Below are 15,846 nucleotides of genomic sequence, written 5' to 3'. Positions count from 1 at the left end.
ACACACATCTTTATAAAAATCATTTAACCATCGAAATGACCCCCCCTAATGGGAGTACATCGGGAAATGAGAAATGACCCCCCCCCCCCCCCCCCCCTAATGGGAGAACTGACGCATAATTCACAAGGTTAGTAAGATAAAACGCGTTTAGTCCACGCGGGAATATGAATTCCAAAAAAGTTATTCAATAATTGAGCCGAATATAATACTAGCTCGAAGGAGTGAATATAATTCGCAAACCGAGTATTAGGACGCCAATCTGAAAAATTTATCTGGAAAACTGAATAAAACATTATATTTTTCTGAATTATTAACAGTTGAGGGCAGTTGACCGCGAAAAATCAGAATACAAATTCAGTTGACAGATCCAGCTTTCGGCTTCATCATCGAATTGGCGTTTGATGAGAAGTTGGAATTTGGTTCGGCGAGCAATAATGCGCATAAATTCGAAATATAAAAATTGAAATCTCGATTTGGAATGACTTTTGCAGAATTTATAATCTTTTTCCTTAATAATGAGAACCATTCTGTAAAAACAGTATAAACATTCAATTCAAACAGAACATATTCAAATAGAATCAATAGAGTGACACCCTACTCTACAATCATCGAAAATCGTTAATGAAAAGGGACAAAATTTCAAAAAACTTGTCACTCCGAAGTACAAAAACGGCTTTCTCTTCGCTTGAAATCCTAATCTTAATAATGAACATTGAAACGTGCCAAAAATTCGAAAATAATGAAAATATTTTCATTTTTCAGCCAAACATGTAAAATCATGAGCACAATTCGAACAACATTGGCAACAAACTTCTAAATACCTCCGAATCATCCACGAGATCGACTCCGAAAAAATCGAATCAAATACCAACGAAATGCAATTCGCATTCAAGATGAAAGGTAAAAAATGATAAAATAAGTTGCAAAATCTGAATTGTTCATTTCAGAACACTGAAAAACCACCGAGCGAAAGTAAAAACCGACCGAAATTGAGATGTACCAAGCCAGCTCACGGAGCATTCACGGAGATACCAACTAACGTAAGTACATCCAGTTCAGTCGAAGTGAAATAAATTTCTATTAAAATCAATTAAATTCAATCAAAAAATGGCAAAATTTCAGCCACGAGCCGAAACACCTCAAGAAATAACCATCGAAGAAGCTCAAAAGCGAGATCAACCAGAGATAATAGCCCCGATTCAACGGAGTCGAATGGTTAGTAGTTTTCAAAAATGGATGAAGCAAGAAATAACAATCAAATTTCAGCAGATTCCATAAGAAAACCCACACCACTACGAAGTTGATGTGAAGGATGTCCTGATACCTCCGGAAGATCAGATGGATCTGAATAATACCAACAAAGAGGAGGAGCCATAGATGCCATAAATCGAGAATCACCAACGAATTAAATTATTATTTTTTCACCCACTTGATACACAGTTTGTATGTCCTATAGGACAATTATCGGGCTTCAAGCTCTAAAAATAAACTTGAATTCGATCAAAAACCGTGTACTGTTGTGAACTACTGAATAATTTCAAAGAATCGTCAGAAAAAAGAAACGAATCGTTGATATTATCGATGAAGCATGAAAGAATTGAATTAAACATTGATTAATCTACAAAGAAAGTCGAAAATTATTACCATTACTATATGAATATAAAAAGAAATAGCTGAGCATTGAATACTGAATGTAAAAGTACACTAGTGATATAAAAGTCAGAGATTTCAGTAAAATTGAAGCGTTGCAAAGTTAGAACAGGGCGGAGCCATCTGAAACGGAAATTACAGTAATACTCGTTGAGAACTCTTGCAAAGCCACTGCGTCGAAGCGGGACAACGTGAAAATTAAATCTGAAAAATCTGAATATAATATGAATCACTTCTGTAGATAATGATCGTAAGAAATACAATGTTCGCTATATAACCGAATTGAAAAGTAACTATTATACAGAAATATACTCTCATTGGAGGAAATATTTATCTTGGAATGAAATGTCTCCAAATATATTTGTAAATACGAGAAACACGGAACACGTCTTAACGAAACTTGAGAATGTCCGGGACGATGACAGCTTGAGCCTGGGCTGAAAAAGCCCACCTTAAAGTCAATTTGAGCCTGCGCTGAAAAAGTGCACCACAAATTGAGTCACGTTTCTGCTAAGGGAATAAGCAAAATCGGTATCCCTAATCAGGTCGGGTTCCTTTTAACTATGTTCACATCAGGAAATCTCCATGAGTTATGGCTGAGTTTATTTATTCTCCGGATAACAAAAATCCCTGAGGATCTCCCTGTAATTCAAGCCTGAGTCGAAGATTATATGTGTACAAAAATACATATATGATTAACCGCTCGCAACGGTTCATAGATATTGGCGTGGCAGCTGTGCGTAAAAAGCTAAGCCACGGAAGGTGAAGTTTATGCACGTGTAAAATACACAACAGTTTACTGATCAAGAACTGGCACTGATATCAAAAGGTATCAATTGATCTCTGATTAAGGTCTAGAAGCTGACAGCTTGAGCCTGGGCTGAAAAAGCCCACCTTAAAGTCAATTTGAGCCTGCGCTGAAAAAGCGCACCACAAGTTGGGTCACCTTTCAAGGCTTGGAGTGATCAGATACTCAGATCAGTTCAATACCATCAAGTACCAAGAGATAAAGTGCAGTGTAACAAGAACGAATCTATTTACATACATACAAACATCCATATTTGGTGAAGTGATACGAATCGAAATGTGGAAAGACATTTTTTCATGTTTCTGCTGGGTTCCAGCCGGGCTGATCAGATCGAGCTTCAAACGAGCACATCTGGACGAGTCAAATCCTCCGATCCCTTGGTTATTATAGAATAATTCCCCCAGAATGTGAGACATAGTCTGAACACAAAAATATTACGAGTCAAGGGAGCTTGACAAATAAGCGAAAGAGTATCACATGGAAGAAAAAATAATCAGGTGATTAATAAGATCAAATCATCTGTGAGACTACGCTGATAATTTCAGTAAAAACCTTAACCAAATCAACAAAGCAATTATATGACAATACATCAGTGAGAAGACAAATTCCTCATCAAAACCAAGAACAATCTCAACAATTCCAACAACTCGTTTACCTTGTTTAGAATACCAACGAACAATGAATCGTGGATTATACCATCCCTATTCTATCCTAATTGATAAATTTCTTAATTATATGTTCTGCAGGGTACTACAACAACCATCTTAATTGAATCTTCTGACAATGTCGGAAGAAAAATCGAAATCAAGACCTTCGAGTCCAACTCGAAACAACGTCTCTGATGAGACACCACCGCATCCAATACCACCGCATCCAATACCACCGGTCCGTAATTCGGCCACCCGGCCAATCCGTGCCATGATTACCAAAATCATCAATCTCAAAGAAAAATTATTCAAAACATCGAATGATCTCTTCAATAAAATTGATGATACTGCCAACCCACTCTTACAAACCGATCTGATCAACATCGATCAGCTAATCATCAAACTCTCGAATCTCGAGCAAAAAATCGGAAAAGTTCCGAGCTACATCGAAAATCGATTCAACTTACCTAAGTTCATCAACCATCCTCAAATGAATGAGATGAAGGCTGAAGCTGAAAAAGAAATCGAACGTCTTGATGTCGATCAGACCTTGATGAATATCAAAAAAGACGTCGAAATGTTCAAAACGGAGCTGGCCTCTCATAACTACATCATCAGTCCGCCTGACGAAGACGTAGTCTTGACTGAAATTGAGGACGATGATCTCGAGGTAAATCGAGATCAAAGTTTGAGAAATAGCAGCAACTATCATTCTGCAACTTTTTCGATTTATAATACCAACGAAATCCCGAATCTCGAGAACGATCTTAGAGCCGAGGTCGAAAAGCTCAAAGCCGAGCTCGCTCTCAAAGATGAGAATTTGAAGAAAGCTGAACAAGCATCGAAAGCCAACGAGAAAGTCTCCAAAGATCTCTCCGAAACTGAGAAAAGATCGATTATTCAAAGTGGAAGAGACGATCAGGAGAAAACCCTCGAAGCTATTAAAAAACTAGTTCTTGGAATGTCAACATTAATTGATACAAACAACGAAACTCATACCGCACTCATGAAAGAGTTATATAATCGCGAAAATCAGAAAGCTCAACACTCTAGAGCTACTGACAACCAATCAACAGAATTTATCCAACCAGATATCAAAAACGTCTATAAATTGCTCATTCAATTCAGTGGAGAAGAAAACGAAAATTTCGAATTCTTCCACGAAAATTTCAAAGAGAATGTTCTCAATAACAGAAACTTCAGCAGTCAGACAAAATACCTATTACTCAAACAGCATGTTCTTAGTCCAGCCAGCGAGTTCATACAGAAAAGTGAAAATTTCTCTGAAGCTGTTAACCAATCTCTCAAAGAACTGGAAATAGTCTTTGGCAGAGAAGAAGACAGATTCGATCTGCATGAAACACTCCTGAAACTTCCATTCGATCAGTATGACTGGGAGGAAATGATCAAAGACCTGTCAAAGCACAGAATTATAGTCAGACAGCTGAAAATGAAAAACATGAACGTGGACGATGAAAGAACCATCGTTCCATTTCTCTACAAACTCTCGCCATCAATCAAAAATGAACTTTCGAAAACCACAAAGAAAGGTCTCGAAAAATTGACGTGGAAAGAAGTTCATGACATGGTAGCCGATTGTATCGATACCATCAAAGCGAGAACAAAACTCGATCGAAGAGCAGTCACTACTATTCACCACAGCCCCAACAATGATCAATATGAATCAGAGTATTACAATCCTTCAAGTTATGACAAAAAATTCGAGATTAAACATTCGATCGCTACATCTACCAGATTTCCGGAAAAATTCAGAATCCCTGAAACAGGAGAAATGGTGGAAGGCTGGTATATGCCAGGAGCGGGAAATCCAGATTTCCAATTCCTACAGCACACGTTCCCATACAACCAACCTGAAAAAGGCGTTCTTTGCATTGCTTGTTCAGGACCACATAAGCCGATGAGATGCGAATTTACCAGCAAACAATTCAGACAAGCCATCAGAGACAAAAATCTATGTGCAATCTGTTTGGTGAGAAACCATCATACACAACAATGTAAAAGCAACCGAAAATGCACATATTGCGCTGGAGCACACCATTCAGGTGGGTGCCCCCGAAAGGAGTACTATCGAAAAGTGGAGAATTGCCCAAACAGTGCCATCGTGTGGAACAAACCACCAATCAATCAGTTTTTTCGTGAGCAGCGACGTCAACAACCTCGCATGCAAGGCACTTCCTCCCAATAACTCTTTTTCCAGGGCAGGTACGGGATCAAAAATTAAGATTCGCGTACCACCCACTGTCTTGCCAGCAGAAATTGTCTCAATTCGTTCTATTAACCAAATTGTTTGTTCTAAATCTTATAATATCAATACATCTCAAAGTCACCAAAATACCAACGTCATCAATACTATTCATTATGATCAAAGTTGTCAACGTGATAATTACAGTACCAAAACCAAAGTGTTCATAAACCACATTAATTCCGTTTCCAATCTATCCACTATCAATCATGGATCAGCACAACGAATCGGTTTAAAAGTTCTGAAAATAACGCTAATTGCCATCATCGGTTACTGTAATACCATCACTTCCCATTCAATACGAAAATCAATGTCAACTATTAAAACTATATTTCAAATTTCCGCAAAAATGCAACCAAGCGATAAAATCAATGACTTTGTAAGCAAGCTTGGAAAAATTACCAAAATTATTTTGCCAAAGAGCACGAGTGAAAAATGGTCGGAAATGGTGAAGGTGAGAGGGACTGATCTACTCATCCCACTCGAAGAACACCACATGGACAAGGACAACCACTTGGACACCTCCGCACCGACGCCACCCACCGAAGAAGAAGACGACCTGGACTATAAGTCCTCTCCACCCCCATTACCACCAACACTCGCTCTATTTCAACTTCCGAGCAAAATTGCTCCAATAATCTCAAAAAAAGAGGCTCACGTAGCCAAAAATTCTAACGACGCTAAAAGCAAGAGTTTGTCTAGAAATCACAATGTAACCAGAGATACCAATAAGTTCCAGAATCAGACAGAAATCGACAATTGTTACGCAGAGTACAAAAGTCAAAAAAGGGCTGAAAATAACTATGTACACCATCTATCTAATGATTGTTCACACAGAAGTCACCACTTGACTCAAGAACTTTCAGATAATAATTGTGCAAGGAAAGAAGCTGAGACTCTTTGTGTTCCTAAAGATCACCCAAATTCGTCTGGACCCCCCCAATGGGAGTGTTGTCGATTCTGCCCCTTACGGAGCTATCCCGACAACCTTTTACAGTACTCTAATATCGGTTTCCCATTGAAAAGCCCACTATTCTTAACCAATATTCGTACTGTTGTGTCGTACAATTATTATCTCTTTATTACATTTTGTTCCATTCAAATCCGTTCAGTATTCGCTGAGATATCAATCACCTCATAAATATTCGTATTCAAATCGCGCGCCACCAGCCTACGGTAGCGCCTTCGCGGCGAGACCCACTGCGTCTCTAACTACTTGGCGCCGTGCCAATTCCACCGCCACCCGCGAGTTAACAACTTGTTTGTCTACGAATTGGTGAAATACGATGCTGATGATATGTTGTTGATGCCGTAATTATTATCAAAATACTTCTAATCTCTATCAATACCAACATCCACAACATATCACACCATCTATATCCACATGCTTCATTTTCCCAGCGTGTAGCGATACCCACTACGTTAGAATTATATCTTAAACCCTATTTGAATTATATCTTCCTTAATTGACCCACTATTACCTTCGTATTGATTGAGAGGGTTTTTACACCAACACCAAGGAACTTTAATACCATCTTCTATTGTTCTTTAATGTATTTCCCTCCTTTTACTTGTTTTATCCTATTTAGAGTCCTGCGTGACCCACACGGGCGCGGTTGTATAATAAATAGGTTTTTGAGTAATCACTTGTTCGTCTTATTCCGTTCTTACACATAATTCAGATGGTTTACCGGGACACACGGGGAGAGAGGGCGAGGTACTGGAGACGTGATCGACACCGACTACATACATCCTACACGGCCTCCACATTTTCTGTCAATTGAATTGAAAAAAATTCAAATTGATTTTACTCGACCTTCGAATTCACATGAATCAGGTTTAATGTACTGGCAATCTAACTTGTACCTTCATTTAGACTTACTAGTTCTGTTAGAATTCAGATTTGAACTATGACTTAAAACCCTAAAATCTTTTTCAGCTTCGACATGTTCCTTAACTCAACCACAAAAGCGGACGGTCTGTTCATTTTTACTCTGAGCAACTATGAAAGAGAAGACGCAATGTTTAGGCTTCTTGCCGGCATCACGTCTTTCGTCTTATTCATGATGTGCCTGTCAGTCCTGTGTTGTTTTCTGAGATGCTCAAAAGCTCCGAAAATTCTTCCAACAGCCATTTTCGGAAAAGGAGCGTACAAACCCGACGAAGAAACCTACAAGAGAATGCCTGCAATCGATGACATTGTCATTGTGTGATATTAGGTCCTGCGTGGTTTTTTTTGTGTCAAATTTCATTTATGCCTTTTTATACTTATGTAATACAATTTTTATTTCACTTTCCGTAATTGTCTTGCATTCCTATTTAACAAATTTTAACAAACATGAATCTTGTAAAACTTTTCGATCCGCTCTAAACAGTTATAGAAGGTTCAAAGTCTTTTCAAAATTTAGAAAAATGACTTTATCGGAAAAAAGGCTGTACATGATTAAAGATGTAGTGGTACCAGTAGGGAAAGTGTTCAAAACTATTTTAATGGTGCTAAAATGACCGAATATTATAATAAAACGCTAAAAAACATATTGTAATGTCTTATAATGATAATCTGTCGTTTTGGATCATTATACATCTTTTTTCGAGTTTCACTAATTTCCAATAGTTTTTTTTGAGGTTTTTTTCAGTTCCAAATGTCAAAAAGAGCCCACTCTCCAACACTTTCATAGCAAAAAAATACAAAAACTATGGAAATTAGGTTAAAAAGTCTCAAAAACGACCGTGCAACTTCTATAGCGCTCCCTCGAAGTTTTGATAATTTTGACAAAATACCTCATTTTATGAGATTTTTAATAGAGTATATAATTAACCTAGAACAAAAATTGATTTGGAAACATAAAAATCTGAAAGACTACAGTCGATAACCTCTGCCCATAAGCTTTCAGAACTGAATCATATCTCCATACCAAAATGTAACAATTTAAAAATTGGCAGGTGGGCCCACGTGGCAAAATTTTTTTTTTTTGGTTTTTTTTTTTGCTACAGGTCTTGCCTGGAATAATTAATTCTTGTGATAAGACAGTGGAACGAACACTGAACTCCCATTTAAGGCTGGAAGGACCTAGGGGGTGGGGGTCGAACTTGTGTGAATATGGCCTAAAAATATAAAAATCTGAAAGACTGTGGTCGATAACCTCTGACCATAAACTTTCCAGACTGAAATCATGTCTTCATACCGAAATATAGCCATTCAAATATTGCCAGGTTTTTTTGTTCTAGGAGTACTCTTTCATGATTATTCTAAGACAGTGGAACGAACACTGAATTCCCATTTAAGGCTGGAAGGACCTAGGGGGTGGGGGTCGAACTTGTGACCTTGTGATTGCAAGCAGCGCGCATAGGCACTGAGCCATGCACCCCCCGATAGTATGAGTTACTAATGGAATATATAAAATCGATTGCCGGAGAAGCTGCAGCTAAACTGCACAAAAAGAATCGTGTGTGTATATGCGTGCGCGCTACATTTTGCAGCAAACTGTTTTAATCGGAATTTGCTTATTAGCTGCGTATGAGCAGATTCGGCTTATTTAATTGATTTTATTAAAAATCTTCGATACTACCAGGTATACTCACAGTGAACCATAGATAAAGTTGTGATCTGCAAATGCTAGGCTAGCAGGCACTATTTATTTTGGTTTCGTTAAGATAAATAGACGTTTCACGTTTTATTGAAAAGATAATACAACACGAAATACAGTCAAAAATTAGTGAGTTTCAACAATGGGAAATGAGAATAAAATCCTGAATATTTGAAATAAAAACAAAATAGGCAAGTTATCAAAATCAAATAAATAATAATAATACTGTGAATTGGAATAATCAGTTGCAAATGAAAAAATGCTCAAAGATAGCGTTGTCATCCTCCACGTTTTCTTCAAGAGCTGGAGCAATGTTATTGTTAAGCTGATTTGATTGAATTGAATTATTGATTGGTTCCTGATTCCATGTGGTGCAATTGGAGAGATCTTGAAGTTGATTTTCTGTCGGTGTAAATTGTTGATCAAGCTCATTGAAAACTCTGTCGAATTCGTCCAGACAATTTTCATCGTTCTTCTTATCACGGACAATGCTTGATTTCTCAGAAGCAAAAGAATCCTGATTCAATGCAGCAGGACTACTTGCGGTGGACAGGTAGCTTTGATTATTGATTGATTGGGAAGTCCATGTTGTTTGATTTAAATCAATTGATTTTGATTGCTGATCCATTGGATTTTGATCGTGGTTTGAAAACTGTTGATCGATGTATTCAAAAACAGCGTCGAATTCTTCACTGTTCTTATCATCAAAATCATTGTCAGAACTCACAGTAGAGTCTTGTTGCAATGCTGCTGGACTACTAAGACTGCTTGAACTGCAGCTTTGCACATTGACATTAACATAAGCGTCCAATTGAGAAATTGTGCCAAACTCTTCGGTAAAATCTTGTTGGAATGCCAATGGACTGCAGAACTTGGAGTCGGAACTGATCATCGTATCGTTCTGCATTTGATAAACCTGTTGAGCATTGTATACTTCTGGAACAACAGCTTCTTGCGTAAATTCAATGACTTCGGGAGTCTTTTTTGCGGACGGTCCAGTAGTTTCTTCCAACTTCCTCTTTTCCCTTCTCTTCACTGAACGGTTACTTGAGGTCTGAAAAATTCTTTAATTTATCTCATTTTTTTTTTAAATTTGAGTTATGTCCCCGGAAGGAAAACGTTATGTTTTATTGAATTACTTACCATAGTCGTAACAAATTTCTGGCTCCAAACGGTTACTTCCAGAGAAATCCCGCTAGATGTTGTGAATCTCAGAACTGGGACGTATGCATGTAGGGACTCCAAAAGAAGACATCTTTCTTTGTCAGGCTGCTCCTTGGAAATTCCAATTTTTGGAAAATAAACTCCAGTTTTCATCCATCTAGCTCCTGTTTGATAACCATCCAAATGCACAATTTCTTCCGTGTCCTCCATTGGAATTTCAGAGTTTTTATGTGGATAATAGTCGCCTCCATTGAAATTTCCATTGAACTTGTACTTTTTCTCATCAATCCGAGCCAATTTGATACTAATTTGATAAAGATCGCGTGGATTGAGTCCTAGAAGTGTGTAGTGAAGATCTTGAGAAATATTAGTCTTCTTCCTTTTTGTCAACATTTGTTCTAGGAAATGATCATCTGAAGTTCTGGAACTTCCGATCACATTGACTTGGATGTTGTTGAGCGGACAACTGTAGTTCGAATATTGAGATGTCATTTTGAAGATCTGAAAGTTTTACAAGTTAAGATAATGCAAGATAAGGAAAGAATAAAATTATTATTCTGCTGGCCGTTCGAAAATTTATAAGGTAACACTGAAAACTATTCAAGCTACTGCTCTTGTAAGAACAAATGATAGTTGGAAAACATTTTTAGCATGTATTTTTCAGTAAGAAAGAACAATATCTCAATACTCAAAACTCCAATAATAATGAGAAAACGGAAAATTTAAAAAAAATCTATAAAGAATGAATGGTGTTTCTTTGCAAATCGCTTTGTTCTTCTCAAAAAATGCTCTATTCTTCTGTAACAAAACTCCGCCTTCTTGATAATGCTCCATATTGACCACACCCCTCTTTCCTTTTTCAATCGATATGTGCTCATCCGGTTGGTGCTCCAATCTCATAGTCGTAAAAGGTGCAAGGTCCTATCTGATTGGAAGTGTGGAGGTGTTTAAGAATTGATGACAATGACAGATGACAATGACAATTTTTGAGAACAACATGGAGAGCAGGTCGTATGACGGTGACAACTGACAACTTGAACAATGATAAAATCGATTCAGATCTTAACGGAAAGTTCAGCAAAAATGAAAAATACTGGAAAACTCTAAAATTATGAAAATCTGAAAGACTGTGGTAAATAATCTTTGCACATAAATGTTCAAGGCAGTCTCATGTATGTACATTATCCAATATAATTCAAAACCTGGTAAAAAAAAGGAATAGAAAACAGTAATCATATTATTCACGAGGAATTCAGGAATATGGTCTTAAAAAAAAGAAAATCTGAAAGACTGTGGTCGATAACCTCTGACCACAAATTTTCGAGACTGTATCATGTCTCCATACCGAAATGTAGCCATTTAAATATTGCCAGGTGGACCCACGTGACAAAATTTTTTTTTTTTTTTTGGTTTTTTTTCTACAGGTCATGCCTGGTTTAACCCTTTGATTATATTATAAGACAGTGGAACGAACACTGAATTCCCATTTAAGGCTGGAAGGACCTAGGGGGTGGGGGTCGAACTTGTGACCTTGTGATTGCAAGCAGCGCGCATAGGCACTGAGCCATGCACCCCCCGGAAGTATGAGTTACTAATGGAATATATATAAAATCGATTGCGGGAGAAGCTGTCTCTAAACTGAATGCAATGAATTGCGCGTGTGTCTAGGTTTGTGTAAAAGAGGCATTATCGTTCACAACTAACAAAAAGCTGGAATTGTTTTGCTCATCACTGTTCAATAAAAAGTTATTAAAATAACTTTATCACTTTGTTTAGTCCGCTGCTGTCAAAAATTTTGACATGCCCGGGCATATATTTTTACAACAATTTTTAAACACGTTTTGAAGTAGCGGAAATCAATTGAAAAACTCTTGTAACTAATTCGAGCTTTCAGTTAAAAAACTGCCCGTAAAGATATGAAAAGACTTCAAATTCTAGTTTTTCAAAAATTTTGACAACCATTTTATGAAGAAAAAAACAATTTTTTGAATTTTGTTAATTGTAATGTTTGCAATACTTTAGGCAAAAATTTATAGTTATTTAATTTCCCGATTTATGAAATTATTAGAAGTTTGAAAATACCATCTCTAAATACCTGGCTTGAAATTATACATGAATGCAGATTAACAGAGCTCCTGTCCGAGATGAGCACTTGAAAATCAAATTAAAAAAAAAACAGTTGGGACATGAAAGTCAATTGAAGTTTTTTATTATTTTCACAGTTATTATAATGGTGACAATCTAATTTAAGCTTTTGAAAAAATCATTGTAAACTTCATAAGTTTGCATTTTAGCAACTTTAATTTTACAGTGGCGGGAAAATTTATGATCCGAGTTTATGTGAATTTCCGGTAAGTTGAATAGTTGTTCAAAAGAATTTGCCATCTTTATTCTGAAAAATACATTATTTTGTTGAATAGGGTAAATTCTGTCAAACATTTTGATATTCTAATATATGTAGTCTTTCTTGCGTTGAACTTTAGTCTTCCCAAGTCATGCCACCAGCTCTTTTTATTGTTCACATCCGTTTGATGGTGCATGTTCTCCTTTCTAATTAGATAGGACCTTGCACCTTTTACGACTATGGCAGAAAACCATGAGTTGAGCACCAGTGGATATTGATTACTTATGGTTTTGCCAAAAAGTCTAAAATTATATAAATGGTTAGAGACTAAATCTTGGAAAGTTTCGATAAAACAACTTTCCGTTTCGTCTCAAATCCCAAGTTTTCCAGAAAAATTGATCAAAATCATTGGAAGAAGAAACGTTTAAAGTTGGAGTAGCGCCAGTGGCAAATTAGTAAAAACTCCTATGCCAGTAAAAAAGTTCTAATTATTGAAATTTTTTCCAGTTTTACGAAAATAATTTAACACATAATATTTTTTTAAAAACTATTTTTTTGACATTTTATTTTTTTTGGCATTTTTGGGCGCTTAATTTTTATTTACAGGTTTATTTTGAAGGTGCACTACACTTTATGTGGAAATTGCTGCAAAACATGTCGATGTGTCTCAATGACCGAATATCATGATTTAAAAAATTTTTAAAATTTTTTCTAGATTTATATGATTTTTCGAAAATTGGAAAAATCTCAGTTTTTCCCTAGTTCCCATTTAAATTATCGCCAATTTGATGGAGCGCGCTTGCAGTATTTTCATTCACTTTAAAAATTATTTCTCATTATTTCACTGATTTTCTTAATTTTTTGGGGTTTTTTAAACCGGAAAATGAAAAAAATGAACAAGAAAAATGCAAAATGCCTATTAAAGCGTAACTGAAAATGCCTAAAACTGTGAAAAATAATAATTTCAGGCTCGTCGTCGTCGGAGCGCAAAACTTTGAAGTTTTAGGCATTTTCAGTTACTTTTTAAATAGCCTTTTGCATTTTTCTTGTTTGTTTCTTTAATTTTCCGATTAAAAAACTCCAAAAAAATAAGAATAAACAAAAATAAATAATTAAAAATAATGCAAGCGCGCTCCAACGAACGAGTTCAATTGGCGGCAATTAAAATAGGAATTAGGAGAATACTGAGATTTTTTTCAATTTTAAAAAAATCATATAAAATCTAGAAAATTTTTTCGAATTTTTTGAATTTTTTAATCATGATATTCGGTCATTGTGAACCCATTGGCATTTTTTGAAGCAATTTCCCCACAGAGTGTAGTCCGACTTTAAAGCAAATTCTTCATTTGCGCGACTCCACGTTTGCATTAAGTATGACGTCACAAACTAGTTTTTTATAGGTTCAGTGATATCACATTTTGAATTTTTTTTTTCAATTAAAGTCATTAATTGACTGCATGATTTCACGCCTCTCTCCACCCCATTTTCCATAGCAACATACCAAACGAAGACTAACGAAGGAATCCTTTGGGACCTGTCAGGTGCGCATGCTCACCTTTCATTCTTATATTTAACTTTTCTACATTAGACAATTTTTTTTCCTTTTTTTTTTGAAATTTAGCTATTGTACTAGTTTGCAGTTTCTACTTTATCATTTTCAATTTTCAGCCTTACCATGATGCCTATCAAAGGATCAATTGTGTACGAACTTCCAACCCTTCCCAACTATATTCCACCTCGACCTACAGAAAATAAGAGAATTCCACCACCGGTGCTATCAAAAATGGGTGGAAAATGTCCAAAATTGCCAGAACTCGTGGAGCCAAACACCTACGGTAACGGTGAAACCGTGATGACTGGCCAACCTAGAAGCGCCCCCGAGGCTCGTATTTTCCAACACCCCATTGACCCAGTCAAGTACTTTGCGCAATTCAAAGATCCCAACAATTGCATGAAGCCACAGGAGAAGCCGGTTCCCTTATTCAAGATCATTCGCCGTTCCGAATCCCTTAACACAAGGAAGAAGACCATCCAGGAGGTTTCAAAGTTCGCAAACAAGTCACCAGTATGGAATACTTCTAAAGCTACAGCCGATGATATTGTTGGTAGAATTCTGACAGGTGGACAGTGGGAACGTGAACATTTGCCTCCGGTGGTGCCAAAAGCTCAACGACCAATGAATAATGGAATAAATCGTCATCTGTGGAAAAAGGAAGCGTCTTCTCCAAAATTGATTAAAAGAGTCATATAAGTTAGTTGGGTTGTTCCAAATGTAATTAAAGGGGGAGTAGAGCTTGCGAGTATTTTGCTCAGCTGCATTAAAACTGGCTCAAAATGACTGAATCTCATGGGACTTCTCAAAAAATTTTTAAAAAAACTTTAGCTAAAATTGGCCCATTTTTCAATTTTGAACCGCCATAAAAAATTGTTGGAAAAATTTTGAAAAGCCTCATTATGAAAATAGGTTATTTCAAGCTAGTCTTAGTCTAATTATGCTAAAAACCCACATACTCTACTCCCCTTTAAGCTGGAATTGAGCCATTTCTGGACTCTGCTTTAAATGATACAAAATGAACCATAATGACCGAATAGAACTGTGAAAAAATTAATCAAATTTTGTTACGATTTCTCAATTTTTGCAAAAATAAAAGAAATGGCTAAATTAATTTTTCAACCCCACGCAATTGACTGACCTAGTTTTTCAACATTTTCGCGTTTTCTTGCTTATATTCTTGGATATTCTGATTGAAATACTGCTGGTTAATTTTTCGGTAAAAAAAAAATTGTTAACCAGACAGAAATTTCTGGAATTTTAAAAAATGGCCGAAAATTTGATTTTTGTGATAAAATGTTCGAAAATTTGTATTTCAAATGGAAGACCAAAGAAAAACGCGAAAATTCTAAAAAAAAATTTAGGTTATTCATTTGCTGGGGAATTCAATCTTAATTCAGCCCGTTTTTATTCTATAAAATTAAACAAAAAATGATAGAAAAAATGATGGAAAAAATTAGAAAATTTAAAACATTTTTTACTGTTAGATTCGGTCATTCAGGCCTATTTTCTATCACTTGAAGAAAAAATTCAAATTAAAAAAAAGCGAATTTTCAGTTACCCCACCAATCTCTCAATGATGCATTGACGATCAAATTGAAGCTTCTTTAATATCCTCCATATACTCGAATTTCTTATTACTTTTATCTTTCTCTGATTCTATGTATAACCCTATTTATTGAAAATTACCCCTATATAAACAAAGATAGAAAAAAAAGTCGATGAGTTTTATTCTAAAATTCAAACCATTTTTCCAACATTTATTTTTAATAAAGTATTCTTATAACTTGGGCAGCTTTCCGAACATGTCTAAACGCAATTTTGGTCGATA

General features: G+C 36.1%; 4 protein-coding genes across 4 annotated transcripts; 2 read left to right on the top strand and 2 right to left on the bottom strand.

Annotated features, from left to right (window-relative positions):
• Positions 1-1,107: 1,107 nt before the first annotated feature.
• R09H3.2 (Inner membrane protein) lies at positions 1,108-1,278 on the top strand (the record flags this gene model as incomplete). Its single annotated transcript, NM_001270058.1, has 2 exons — positions 1,108-1,215; positions 1,267-1,278. The coding sequence occupies 2 exons, from the start codon at positions 1,108-1,110 to the stop codon at positions 1,276-1,278; spliced, it is 120 nt and encodes a 39-aa protein (NP_001256987.1).
• A 7,750-nt stretch (positions 1,279-9,028) lies between these two features.
• On the bottom strand, positions 9,029-10,626 carry tbx-32 (Putative T-box protein 32). Its single transcript, NM_075903.4, has 2 exons — positions 10,099-10,626; positions 9,029-10,009 (listed from the first exon to the last, which is right to left on the bottom strand). The coding sequence occupies exons 1-2, from the start codon at positions 10,609-10,611 to the stop codon at positions 9,197-9,199; spliced, it is 1,326 nt and encodes a 441-aa protein (NP_508304.2). The 5' UTR covers positions 10,612-10,626; the 3' UTR covers positions 9,029-9,196.
• A 980-nt stretch (positions 10,627-11,606) lies between these two features.
• Positions 11,607-11,687, bottom strand: ZK380.6 (uncharacterized protein; the record flags this gene model as incomplete). The annotated part of the gene is made up of 1 exon (NM_001374967.2): positions 11,607-11,687. One exon carries the CDS (start codon positions 11,685-11,687, stop codon positions 11,607-11,609), a length of 81 nt encoding a protein of 26 aa, NP_001362158.1.
• A 2,451-nt stretch (positions 11,688-14,138) lies between these two features.
• ZK380.4 (uncharacterized protein) lies at positions 14,139-14,714 on the top strand (the record flags this gene model as incomplete). The annotated part of the gene is made up of 1 exon (NM_001374966.1): positions 14,139-14,714. The coding sequence occupies one exon, from the start codon at positions 14,139-14,141 to the stop codon at positions 14,712-14,714; it is 576 nt and encodes a 191-aa protein (NP_001362029.1).
• Positions 14,715-15,846: the final 1,132 nt, after the last annotated feature.

Source organism: Caenorhabditis elegans, chromosome X, assembly GCF_000002985.6.
Source record: "Caenorhabditis elegans chromosome X".
Lineage (NCBI taxonomy): Eukaryota > Metazoa > Nematoda > Chromadorea > Rhabditida > Rhabditidae > Caenorhabditis > Caenorhabditis elegans.
Note: the sequence above shows the minus strand (reverse complement) of the source record. Positions and strands in the feature narration are given on the sequence as shown.

Bases quoted from the DNA above. Each gene is read 5' to 3' on its own strand.
- tbx-32 (NM_075903.4), bottom strand. From the start codon at position 10,611: ATGACATCTCAATATTCGAACTACAGTTGTCCGCTCAACAACATCCAA. The intron at 10,010-10,098 runs GTAAGTAATTCA...AGAATTTTTCAG, and splicing joins AGAAATTTGTTACGACTATG to ACCTCAAGTAACCGTTCAGT.